The sequence below is a fragment of the Danaus plexippus genome, chromosome 11 (genome assembly GCF_018135715.1).
Source record: "Danaus plexippus chromosome 11, MEX_DaPlex, whole genome shotgun sequence".
In the NCBI taxonomy this organism is placed as follows: domain Eukaryota; kingdom Metazoa; phylum Arthropoda; class Insecta; order Lepidoptera; family Nymphalidae; genus Danaus; species Danaus plexippus.
Window position 1 is genome coordinate 8,622,112 of NC_083544.1, and position 13,065 is coordinate 8,635,176.

A 13,065-nucleotide genomic window follows, 5' to 3' on the forward strand; every position below is an offset into this window, starting at 1 on the left:
AGAGCGGCGATAGGCACAACCACTAGGTGCTTATTTTCCATACAAAAATTCTCAAGGACGATTTACAAATTTCGTGTTGTATAAGAAAATGTTTGCATGTGTGAGTGCAAAAATCTATGCATGTGTTGTATTCGAGAAGCACTGCATCCTTTATATCTTTGGAAATGCCATGGAAAGTCCGTTAATTGTCAAATGAAACGGGACTCTGATTGGTCGGTTAACTGTTCATATATTTTTTTCGCCATTTTATTATTATTGAATATTGTCATTTGTCTTTCCAAGCGCAATTGAATAAGTTTTAATTAGTTAATTAGTAAACAGTGAATTAATTTCTTAACGAATGATGGAAAATTACAGCTGTGGGCTCTGTGCTAGTGATGTGTGTTTATCGAAATTAATTACGAGTACATTTTTAATTTTCGTTGTCATTTGTTGTTGTTTGATGATAAAATTAAAATAATTACAAAGGGAAGGTGTGTGACCAGTTGAGGGTGAACTAAAAGAAAGGTAATGTTATTCGTTTTAATAAAAGTATTATGATATTTTTAATTAGCTAGCAGGTTGTGTACATTCAAATAAATTATTTTGTTTTCTTTGTTTGTTGTTTTCAAAATAATAATAATAAGAATATTTGGATCTCCACTGGATATTCCGATTTATGTAACTTTTATAAAGCGGTGATGAACAGATCGTAATCGTTTTAAGACTTTCGTGGCTCAGAGGTAGTTGAGAGATTCATAAAATATATAGATGTTCGTTCTGATGGGACTGCTATACCTTTATGCTGCAATATTATCAATGTTTAGATAAAACTAATATTTTCGGATTACTTCGCGCATTTTATTGTGATCAGTGCCGGCGTTAGGGGGGGGCGTGATGGGGCGATGGCCCAGGGCGACAAATTCGGGGGGGCGCCAAGGTCTGAAGTTGGAGTCTCTTGCCTCTCCTGGTGCAAACTCTCAGAACTGTCCTCTACGCTCTGTGCATATGCATATTTTTTATTGAGATTTTTTTTTGATGAAATTGTTAATATAATTTTACTTGGGATCAGCAAAAAACTAACACTTGAAATTGCTTCCCTCAAGTGGGCGCCACAATATTTTCGCCCGGGGTATCAGTGGCCCTTACGCCGGCACTGATTGTGATTAAAAACTACATATTCCCGACATTTCGGTTACTATGCAGCAACTGTGGTCAAGGCAGACATCTCGTCTGCCCGTTAAAAATTATAAATTACGCGTAGTAATCCCAAAATATTACTTTGATTTAAATAAATAAATGATCTCATTAATATTAATGTTTTACAGGAGGAAATTATGATGAAAATTGTTGTTTTTTTTTTCAAACATATTCTGCTTACCCTACCTCAAATCTCAAATCAAATCAAAACGGGTAAGAACGATGGACCATTATGGACTTAGGGTTCTAGTTGCTTTGGCGGGTAAACGGTACTAAAGGTGTCTAAAATACCGATCTAAATACAACAAATAATAGAGTCTAATTTTTCGGTATTACCTTCAGAATATTATAGAATGATCATTTTAAGAGCACATACGAAGTGCCTAAAAGTGTAAGACTCTATACGGATCCCAACGAACAAAAATCTGGAATTCCTCGTATCGATTTCCACGGCATTCCACCAGCGCTAGATGAAATAACTATTCAGATAAAGAAAAATCGTCTAAACCTGCGCCGGGACCCGATAGTATCCCATATATAGTCTTTAAAAATGTCCATCGGTTCGTAAACATTTCGATAAAATATGGTCAAGGAAGCAAATCCCGGAGTGCTTCAGGAAAGCAATTTTTGTCCTCATTCCCAAAAAAGATCGAGTCACAGATCCGAAAGATACTAGACCGATAGCCTTAACAAATGCTATATCCAAAATATTTTTCTCAGTTCTACAAACGAGAATAACGCGATTCATGCTCAGTAACAGGTATTTTAGGCCAAATCACCAGAAAGGGTTTTTACCCGGAATTTCTGGATGCCAGAAGACAACACTTTGCTGTCGGAGAATTTAAAAGATGCTAGGAAAAGCGAGAGGCAAATTACAGTTTGTTGGATAGACTTAGAGAACGCGTTCGGGTCGATACAACACAAATTGATGCTATTCGCGCTGAGATGGTACAACTTTCCACCCCTAGTTAGTGATATGATCGCGTCGTATTACTCAAAATCAAAGTTTTCTATAAAAACTAAAGAAGGCCATTCAAAAACTTTAAGATACAATGTAGGACTATTTCAAGGTTGCTGTTTATCTCCAATTGTATTAAATATTGTAATTAACATCTTAGTAGTTAAATTAATCAGCAACGAGAAAAAATGGGAAAAAAAGTTTAATAATAAATACACGGAATCCATTTTAGCCTTCGCTGACGATAGTCACGAAAACGATAAACGATCTCGCAATACTGACACCTAACCCCAAACACTGTCAAGTACTATTAGATGAAGTGGATAAATTCTGCGAGTGGACCGATGGATTGAGGACAAAACCAAATAAATGTCACTGTCTGTGTCTCGGTAGGCGGAATACAAGATACACCTCATACGATCCGGGATCAATGCATTTCTACGGTTACAGAAAATGCACCATTTAAATTTCTCGGTCGGAAGATTGATAATATAGGTCGTACTCCATCTTTAGAAGGTATAGTAGATAGCTTTTTAAACGATCTCAACAAGGTAGATAGCCAACAGATCAGTAACGTTAAAAAAGCTTGGATCTACGATAATTATCTGACTTCACGTTTAAATTGGCCTTTCCTTGTCTATGATTTTAATAAAACCCTTTTGTCAAAGTTAGATGCAGGCTTCATAAAGATGTTGAAGTTGTGGCTCGGGCTCGCGCCAACGGCTGATTCATCGGCTTCATTTAAGGATCGCAATAGTTTTGGGATGAGTCTAAAAAGGCCATCGGAGCTCTATAAACACCTGAGTTTCCAAGAGATACATCCTGGGGAAATCCCAGGATGACGTCGTTACATCGCTTCCAAAAGACAAAGATGCCCCAGAGCTTCAATTCCACAAGCAGTTTATGATAGGAGCACAAAGTAACAGAGTAGGGTTAGGATCAAGTAAGAAGGTCCAAGATACGGATATATTGAAGTCTTTTATTCGGCAAGACGAGAATGATAAATATAAGATCCATGTAATAAGTTTAGAAATGCAGAACGAGTGGTTAGACATAGGAGATTTTTGCATCCCATTAGCACTAAAATGGCGCACCTTAATACATGATTGGTCGCCAGCATTGCTAAAATTCTATCTTAATGCGGTCCAGATGACTCTCCCAGATCAGAGTAATTTAGTAAGATGGGGTAAAGGTACCGAAAAGACTTGCTATATCTGTGGGAGGGCAGTTGGAACTGCTACGCATTTGTTAGTAGGATGTAGGGTACTCCTCGATATCAGTCAATACTCGCATCGTCACGATAGAGTTCTGGAAATCATACGTGAAGCGGTTAGTCTTTCGATAGCCAGAGCGCAAAGGGAAATAACCACAAACGAGCGATCAGCAGGTTTTGTGAGAGAGGGCACTAGGGCTATAAAAACAAATGTCAAGCCTTACTCCATCCTTAAAGCGGCTACGGATTGGACTATAATGATGGATACTTATGAAAAACAATACAAAATCTCCGAGGATATTTGTGCGTCGGCCTCGCAGACCAGACATATTTATGTATTCGCGAATTTTAAAGCGCGTTGATCACAACCGTAAGCTCTATCATCAGATAGAGCTTACGGTTCCTTGGAAAACCAACATCCCCAAAGACCATACCATCAAGGTCAACAAATATTACGAGCTCACAAACGACTTATGCAAAAAACTTTTTGTCGCAGACTTATAAAACTGATAGTCTATGTAAATTTTGTAAACATTCTAAGAAAAAACATCCGATTCTACAATTGTTAAATTGTTAAAAAAATTATTTGGTCAATAACGGGTTTTAAAAAAAAGCAATATTAAAATATTCTTCAAAAATTTTATTAAAAATTAGTTAATGATAAAAGTAGATGAAAAATAGATTGATGACATAAATATTATTACAGAGCATAAAATATAATATTTTTCCATTCGTTATCATCATTATCCCCAATGTTATCACTATTACCCGAACTCTATAATGGTCCATCGCTCTTACCTGTGTTGGGAGCATCCTCTGACAAACTTTCAGCTTTTATAAAATAACGTAGGTCTGGTGTTCACGGGCTCTTTGACCATACCTACCTATTCAATGACGATATGTGGTAGTTCGTAAGAAGTAAACTATTTAATAAATAAAATTTTTAAGGTGTCTGCAATCTGGAAAGTATTTAAAAGTCTAATCTTTTGAGGAAAGCGAAAGTACAAAAAAAATTAATTGTGCGTGGAGTTGAATCGTTCGGAAAGTGAAACTTCGCAATATTGGAATAAAAAAAGAAGAGGTAGAAATTGATTTTTAAGGAATTTTTAGTGTTTCTTTAAGACAAACTTTATTAACATTACTTACTAGTCACAACTGGTTGCCTGTAAGCGTTCGAGCGCAACGCTTTCCCTCTCGATCTATATTTTTTAGTCCCCAACCACCCCCACAGCGTTAAACGTTAAACGCTACCTTGTTGGAAGTCGCATAAGAAGACTCGCTTAAAAAAAAGATAATTATATTGAAAGGTAATTATTACATATTAAATTATAAAAATGAGATAATGTTACTCAAGTAATTATATCAGTTTTATTTAATATTAGTTTCATTTAATTGTAACCTGTAAAGAATAAAAATTCATTTAAAAAAACTTAGAACTAGACTATGTAGAAGCCTTTTACATAGTCTGTTACTTGACAATACAAAACGCAATTCACAATGACATCCATGATCTGTTGTCAATTGTCATCAGTGTTCAGAGTTTTGTGTATTTTCGTATAAAATTCACTTCGTTTTAATAATCTCAAATAAATTTATAAAATGAGTTTTGAAACACCATCAAGTAATGGAAATACTAAACCCGAGCGTAAATATTACGATCGTACTAAATCAGACGATCTACAAATATCGCGGACTGACATGAACATGTTAATAATGAATTATTTGGTAACAGGTAATTCTTTTGTTGCCTTCTTGTTATAAATCCATACAATACTATAGGTACCCAATTCAGTTATGATCTCATTATCCTTTATCTGACTATGATACTGCTTTATACGTCGTTTTTAGAGGGATTTAAAGAAGCAGCATTGAAATTTCAACAAGAAGCTGGTCTCCAAGAGCCAGCGCTGTGCAGCTCGCTTGATGAAAGGATTATGATCCGAGAAGCTGTACAAAGTGGGCGCATTCCTGAGGCTATATCTTTGGTTAATGCTCTTCATCCTGAGTTATTGGACAATGACAGATACTTATATTTTCATCTACAAGTAAGAAAATTTGGTCTTTTTTGGAAACGTAGTATTCTACGTTTCCAAAAATAGACTCTTTATTTGTAATAACAAAAAAAAATGATAATGTAGTATAAGAAATTTAGGACATTTCTTTTATTAAATTAAAAAAACTCCTTGACAAAGAAAATATTAATTGTAGGTAAATGCAGTTTATTGCATTAATATCTATATTAAGTTCAAATCATTTGTAGTCCAACGTTTTTTAAAATGTTCTTATAAGTTATAGCCTTACAAAAGTAATAAATTTAAAATATCCAGGAGCAATAGAAATCTGAATTTGAAAATTTAATGTTTTCATTGTTATAAACTTCAAGATTCAAAAAATTAGGATATTACAAATGTATTTATATTATATAAGTTGAGAGCTCTATAATATTTTAAATTTTTTAGCAATTACAACTTTTGGAGTTGATCCGAGCTGGTCGAGCTGAAGAAGCATTAGCATTTGCTAGCGCCACACTGGCTGAGGCTGGTGCCAATGATCGTAATGCCCTCACAGAGTTGGAAAGGTCACTCGCTCTACTTGCATTCCCCGATCCTCACACCTCACCATTCGCAGACCTACTTCTTCCATCACATAGTCAAAAGGTAAATTGTTTGAACTTAGTACACAGTTCTTTTAAAATATCTATAACATATTATGAATTTCATAGATTGCCAGTGAGCTGAATGCAGCCATTCTCAAGATGGAAAACCAAGAGTACACGAATCCCAAACTGTGCAGTCTGCTACGAATGATTCTTTGGTCACAAAGTGAACTCGACAAGCACAATGTCAAGTATCCCAAGATGACCGACCTGGCAAACGCTACTATAGAACAGCCAAAATGAAATAAACTTCGCAAAAAGAGCAACTTCTTTAGATGCGATTGATCAATAAGTGGACAATTAAAAACTTTTCAATGAATGAAGTGTAGAAATAACTTATTTCTAGAATGCATGTTTAATATATTATATCTCATATGTTAAATAAGGATTTCATTTCACTGGTACATACATACCTTGGTAGAATAATTATTTGATCACAACATACTGTTAGCGATTCTTCGGATTAATGCACAATGGTTTGTCAACATCCGAGTGAGGGACATATTGAATGTAGTTTTAATTAATATTGATTAATTCCATTTGCATATGGAGTGAAACCAAAATTATGATTGTTTTGTAATGTTCTAGAAAATATAGGCTGTAGATGTAACAAAGTTATTTGTTGTGGCGGACGATAGAATAGTCCATGTAGCACATATATTGTAATATAAGATAGTATGCATTTTGTTTGTATGACTAGAGTAACATGTTAGAAGCTGTAGATATTTATGACAAGATTCTGCTAGATTCCTGTAACACTGTTTGTAGAAAGAGTTTGCTGTCTCATTCATAGTTAATATGTAGCCGTTTATATAAGAATGTAAGCTATAATAATAAGACAAGGTTTAAAATTAGAGATTTGTAAAGAAATCATTCTAATTAGTTCCAGCTTCCACGGCTTTACTTGTTGGATACTATTTGTTTGTAGTATGTTCTTATTACTTTTTTAGTTACTGAAAATATGAATCAATATTTACTAGACGTATTGGGGTTGTTGTCAAAATTGTTTTATAAAATTTACGATTGGTATGTCAAAGAACTAAATATAATTCAGTAATTTGAGATGTGGGTTTTTGCATTTTAGCACCACTTCACTAGTCTTATTAAAAGAAAGGTCATATGAATTGAAGGTATTTTCTGTCATATAAAGTTTACAAAGTAATTTGTTTGTTAAGAGCACTATTGTCTTTTACCCGTATCCAAGCTTATAGCTTACAAATTTTAGACATAATTTTGTTTTGCATCATCTAAAACAATTGCCCTTTTAAGTCGGTAATGCTTAGATTAAAAGATTGATAAATTTAATCTTTCATAATAATATTAAGTATGGGATTTTTATTGACAGTGAAATAAATATTGATTTACGTGATTGTTTTATTTATCATTTAAAAACATTAAAAAGCGTTACAATTGTTCTATATACATAACTCGGACATTGTTACATATTTCATTTCCATAAATGCATACTGGAGTGTGTGTCACCAACCGAGAACGTAATCTAGGGCCTTCGATATTAAACCGCTCGACCTTTGGGGCACCGGAGCGGTAGGGATCGGTGTAGGACACAGCGATCTTGCAACATTTTGTCTGAAAAAAAAAGAAATAGGTATATAAGTAAAACGAAATGTTACGTGAGCATTTAATGATTTCGTGGACCTTTAAAATCCTGTTGTTGAATATACTTGCTGAAGCTTAAAGAAAGACGACTATTATTCAGAGCTTAGACTACCTTCGCAGTAAAATCGACCGCCTTATAAAATTTTCTTATAAAATTTCGCCTTATAAAATTTTAAAGTTAGGAACAAACAAACAGATGTCAATTTTTAAAATTGCATACGTCCGTTTAAAAGAACCAAGTTACTTATAATTTTTTTTATAGAACTTATAGTACATATTATAAATTATAATATCTGCTATATGTAATACTTTTTTTTCGCTACAATTTCCCTTGGTTGTAACTCGTGTTAGCGAGACTTGGGTGTGTTTAAATCTTTTTTCATAACGACTTGAGTTAGAATAGCGATAATATACAAGTTAATGCTGCCTCTTAATTTCAGGGGATGGGCGTATTACAGACTTATAATATTTTTTTTGTAAGTATTCATCTATTTTCTTTTTGTGTATGAATATATTCTAAATATGTGTAATGCGTATGTATATCAGCAGAAAATGGATAGAGATTCTCTTCCGCGACCTTATCAGTGGAAGGATTTGTTGAATCTCTAAATTCCCTTCCGTATATTGCAGAATTGTATTGAAGTCTTAATCGCAAGCAAGTGTCCCTAGGTGGCGTCACTACCTGGATTCTTTCCATGTTTGTGGTAATGACATTTACGAGCAAATGTATCGCGCCAAGACGTTTTTAAACGTACCGTTCCTCAACTGATGTAGATTTGGACACATAAAGGTTCAGTGACGGTCTAAACTTAAGTGTTTTAAATGTCCCAAAGACCAAGCAAGTGAAGAAAGCGAAGGTATATACACTGCAGCGGTGTGCATATTGCTAATGCAAAAGTGTGTCGTTAATTTACGCGAAAAAAGTCAGTCAAGACTATCTTATTTTTGTCTTAGGAAAACATTTCCTATATTCAGCGGTGGATTTACACTAGGGGCAGTCGGGGCAAGTGCCCAGGGCGGCAAATGTTTTAGGGCGGCAAAATTTTGAAAGTGATACAAATTTTTTTTTTAGTTTTATCGAGATTCCCCAATATAATTAATTAATTTTATTAATTTATAATTTTTTGTTTAATTGATAATTTAAGAAATTCAATTCATTCATTATTTATGAATTGTAATTTTGGCACTTTTTTAGTAAAAATTAATAATCAAAATGATTTAATCAATTTGTTTCCTTGGAAATTTCAAATAATAATCGATTTTTCTATTAAATAAAAAAACAAATATTTATTTATGTTTTTTAGAATATATAATATAAAAAAGTTTCTGCAATAAATTAGTTATTTTAATTTTTAAAAATGAAATACATAAACTATAAGTTTAAGGTGGAAAATACGTGTAGAAGGCCGTTTTCATGCTGTTTTTTATAAATTTTTTTAAGGTATGAAAAATTAATATTATTGATTGAAAATATCAGGTTATTTCATACATATATTTATAAGTATTTATTCGTATTAAACAACAACATAACTTATCAATAGCACAGAAAAATTGTTTAAATAAAAATGTCGCTTATGATGGAGGTCTATATTCAGCGTAATTGTAAAAAGAAAATGAATTTTTCTGTGCCTTTGATTTTAGATAAAAATTATAGCTTCTATAGTGCACACCAACTGTTAAGTCGGAAGACAACCTACGATGTGTATCAGCTGAAATCTCCGCTACTTTTCAAGTTATATTGTCGTAAAATATGGAAAAATATAAATATATGTATGAAATAACCTGATAGTTTCAATATATAACATTAGTTTTCATACCTTAAAAAAATTATTAAAAAATCAGCATGAAAACGTTTTTCTACACGTATTTCCCCCCTTAAGTATAATTCTAGTAATAGGGCGGACTTTTTTCCGGTGCCCAGGAGCGGCATTGAGTTTAAATCCGGCCCTGCCTATATTGAACCCTCATCTCGATTTGGTCAATCCCGTCACATACATTATGAAACAGCAAAAGCTTGTTCTCGTTTCTCCCTTTATTTCCTAACCATATGGATATTCTCACATTCATCTCTTTTAAGCGTAAATCATAGCGCACGACTACTTTTACCTCCTCTCGTTCTCTCACCCCATCTCCAATTGGCTATAACAAACAGGCTCATTTAAAGATTTGAATGAGATTATCCTGGGTACCATTGGATAGTATTCAAGGATGGCTTCACAGTCTGCATGAGATTTGATATCTATTCCAACTCATCGATCGATGAAATTTAAATTATTGTTTCAGTCATCTACTCATAGCTTTGTGTCCCAACTTCACAACCCGATCAAGCAAAAATCCCTCATATTAAAAGCTATCTTAAATTTGCATCGTTCCCTGTTCTTAATTTCCCCTTTACTACCTTATTTTCAGATTCACATAATACCCTTTTATTCAACTCCGAAGGGTTCTTCTGAAACCAGCTAAAACAGTTTTTTTCGATATATTTGTAAGATTGGTAAAATTTTAATTTAATCTTCACGTATTCATCTCAAATATGATCGGAGGGCTGTGTAGATGTTGAATGCCCGTTACCAATATTTCGGATATTCCTACCAAATAAATACCCTGTCAACATTCAAGACTCGCCGGAAATTGCATTGTTATGCTAGAGGCAATTTGCGAACTCTCTCAGCTTGCTCTACTCTTTATGTTGTCCACAGTCCGTTAAACAAAACCCTTTTAAAAGTACGTTAAGGTTTCCCATGATTTTGATGATTCGGCAATGTCTCAATTCAAGTCATAAATTAGGTTTTTACTTGACTTAATTTTGAATTCCCAGTCACTGGATAACAAGGTACTGTGTAACGGATTTATTACCTAGATCAACCATTACGACCTGTGCTTCACGTATAATGTCCTCCTTCACAACACACATCTTCCTTTAAACGTTGAATGTCGTTTGTGTTTAGTTCGTTTTGTAAATTTATATGTAAAAATATTAAAATCAATGGAACAAAGATGAAAAAATCATAATTGTTGTATATTCGTAGCATTTGTGCCGTTTTAGATTCAATGAAAATTCTTGTTGCTTCATTCAAAGCGGTTTCAATTTGTTCTATCTACAAACAATCTCTGTTTGTGGCTCCTCCGTTCTACGTAACATTGGCAGAATACATTAAATATTGTGCACGTTTTTTTGAATATAGTGGTACTTAAAAATTTATAATTTATTACGGAAAATGTAAAATTTAGTATAGGTGTATCAAATCAGTATGAGGATTTTTCTAATTACTTAATATTGAACTCATGTTCCCTCATTTCAATAGTCAAGCCAATTCTGTTATCTTGACGTAAGATAAATAATTCCTCAATAAAATACCTCATCTAAATTCCTCACCTTAATTAAGATGCAAATTCATAACTTTAAGTAAGATATATAAAGAGGAGAATGCTGGCTATATACATAATGAACTGTTGGGGAAAAAAAAAACAGTTTGAGGCAAATAAAGACCACATATGGTAGTTTAGAAGTATATAAGAACAGCCAAGACCTTAAATATTGTTTGGATGTATGACTCCATCTCATACAAAACATTTTCTGTATACACTGATAAAAACTTTTTTTTAACTTTGTTACATGTGTTCAGCAATCATTGACCCATAACATAAAGCAAAACCTTAAGCACTCACATTCTAACCAGTTCAATGTATCATCACTACTTTCAATTTAAATTACATTTAAGTTCCCTGATTTATTACATTCGCTCTTAATTTTATGCCAACAAAATATATATAACGACAAACCTCATGCAAGTCTTACACATAAAATAAATAAATAGTCATATGGAAAAGTTTAAACTTAGTAAAATTCTGGTTTTTAATAAAATATATAAATAATAAAATATGTTATATTTATAACTTACCTTTCCATATTACCTCCAGGGCTGGTCATACTTATGCGAGGAGGTTCCCTACACTCGACCACACCCACCATAACTCCCGGTAAAATCTGTCTCCCATTCAAAGCCATCGCTCTTTCTTTCTCAGCTCTCGTAGCGTATCTGATATGAGCCCAGTTACCTTGTGTTGGATACTGTTTGTCTGTAAATTATACAAATATATAAATACTTGCAATTGAAAGTTCACTACTTTAATATGAAAGACCAATACCTAGCATTGCACCGCAATTGCTGAACCTAGCTAAAACAGTATTTGCAGCATTTGGTGGGAAACCAAAAACTGTGACCCAATACTCATCTTGCTCCTGGCAACCGTCTTGCCACTGATTGGTCAAGGAATGATTGTTAAGTGACACATTGTTCATGTATGAATTATGAAGCATTGAATTATTATTGCCATAGCCAGTGAAATTGTTCTCTTGAAACAGTGATTTATTTATAGATGGTTCATTACTCTTAATTGTATCAAATAAATCTTCTATAGGAGGGCCGTTGGTTTTACTGGAATATGAGATATTAGGAGAGTTTGGCAAGTTAGGATACAAATTCTGTTGGTTAAAAAGAGCCTGCTGGTGCATTGATTGATTTTGCCTGTACAACTTCACATCAGGAGTAGATGTCTGAGTAGGACTTGTGGGTGAACCTGAAATGAAATGAAAATAATAAAATAAAACCACAATGAAAATAACACAGGAAATAAAAACAATTTGCATAAAATATTATTTAATAATGAGTAATGATATTTATTTAAAAAAGATATTACCAAATGCGAGGCTGCGACCTTTAGTTGGGGAGAGACTGTTGGTTCTTGGTGATAAACTTGAAATTGGTGGAGGATTAATCTCGCCTAGCAAAAAAGGGGGTAAATACCCCACGTTTGGACTACCCGAGGGAGAATGCGTGGGACTTCCTAAAGTCATTGGTTCCATTATAACTGATATTTTATTTGCAAATTACTATCTATGATACAATATACAACTTTATGTGTCTTTTCTGATTTAAGAATTTAAAATACAACCAGTTTACCGGACCAACATCGGAAATGTTGACATTTATGACAAAAGTCAAATATCTAACTAAGGAATAATCGCTTAAACTCTTGTATTTTAGTCTATCTTTTTTACTTTACCGTTACATTATTTAGAAATAAGAAAATATTAAAAATTATAATGCCATCTACTGTGAAATATTATCAGGAGGTGGTATAAAGTAATAATTGGTATAAATTTTAATTAAGGGTATAATATAAAATCTATTATTTGAATGAAAGATGTCAAAGGGATTTTAGTTTCACAGTTTTTATCCTTATGATGGTTAAATCTTTATGTGTTACTCAATATTTAAAAGGCAATTTTTGTTAGGTATGAATTTACAAAATATGTCGTAGTTAACGTGAGTCAATCAATTTCATATACATTTTAAAAGTATTATTCTGTAGGATGTTAGGTTTTAACCTACTGACCACACAAGATTAACGCTTGGAATAAAAAAAAAACTATCCTAG

General features: G+C 33.2%; 2 protein-coding genes across 2 annotated transcripts; one reads left to right on the forward strand and one right to left on the reverse strand.

The window, feature by feature from the left end:
* The first annotated feature begins 4,851 nt into the window (after positions 1-4,851).
* Positions 4,852-7,376, forward strand: LOC116765638 (glucose-induced degradation protein 8 homolog). The gene is made up of 4 exons (XM_032655191.2): positions 4,852-5,082; positions 5,199-5,395; positions 5,810-6,007; positions 6,073-7,376. The coding sequence occupies exons 1-4, from the start codon at positions 4,950-4,952 to the stop codon at positions 6,247-6,249; spliced, it is 705 nt and encodes a 234-aa protein (XP_032511082.1). The 5' UTR covers positions 4,852-4,949; the 3' UTR covers positions 6,250-7,376.
* On the reverse strand, positions 7,363-12,630 carry LOC116765637 (nucleoporin Nup35). The gene is made up of 4 exons (XM_032655190.2): positions 12,325-12,630; positions 11,773-12,204; positions 11,526-11,703; positions 7,363-7,593 (listed from the first exon to the last, which is right to left on the reverse strand). Exons 1-4 carry the CDS (start codon positions 12,488-12,490, stop codon positions 7,485-7,487), a joined length of 885 nt encoding a protein of 294 aa, XP_032511081.1. The 5' UTR covers positions 12,491-12,630; the 3' UTR covers positions 7,363-7,484.
* Between the last annotated feature and the right edge of the window lie 435 nt (positions 12,631-13,065).

Excerpts from the sequence above, each read along its gene's own strand:
- LOC116765637 (XM_032655190.2), bottom strand. The coding sequence starts at position 12,490 with ATGGAACCAATGACTTTAGGAAGTCCCACGCATTCTCCCTCGGGTAGT. Across the intron at positions 12,205-12,324 it reads AGGTCGCAGCCTCGCATTTG|GTTCACCCACAAGTCCTACT; the intron begins GTAATATCTTTT and ends ATTTCATTTCAG. Across the intron at positions 11,704-11,772 it reads CAATTGCGGTGCAATGCTAG|ACAAACAGTATCCAACACAA; the intron begins GTATTGGTCTTT and ends TATAATTTACAG.
- LOC116765638 (XM_032655191.2), top strand. The coding sequence starts at position 4,950 with ATGAGTTTTGAAACACCATCAAGTAATGGAAATACTAAACCCGAGCGT. Across the intron at positions 5,083-5,198 it reads AATGAATTATTTGGTAACAG|AGGGATTTAAAGAAGCAGCA; the intron begins GTAATTCTTTTG and ends CGTCGTTTTTAG. Across the intron at positions 6,008-6,072 it reads TTCCATCACATAGTCAAAAG|ATTGCCAGTGAGCTGAATGC; the intron begins GTAAATTGTTTG and ends TGAATTTCATAG.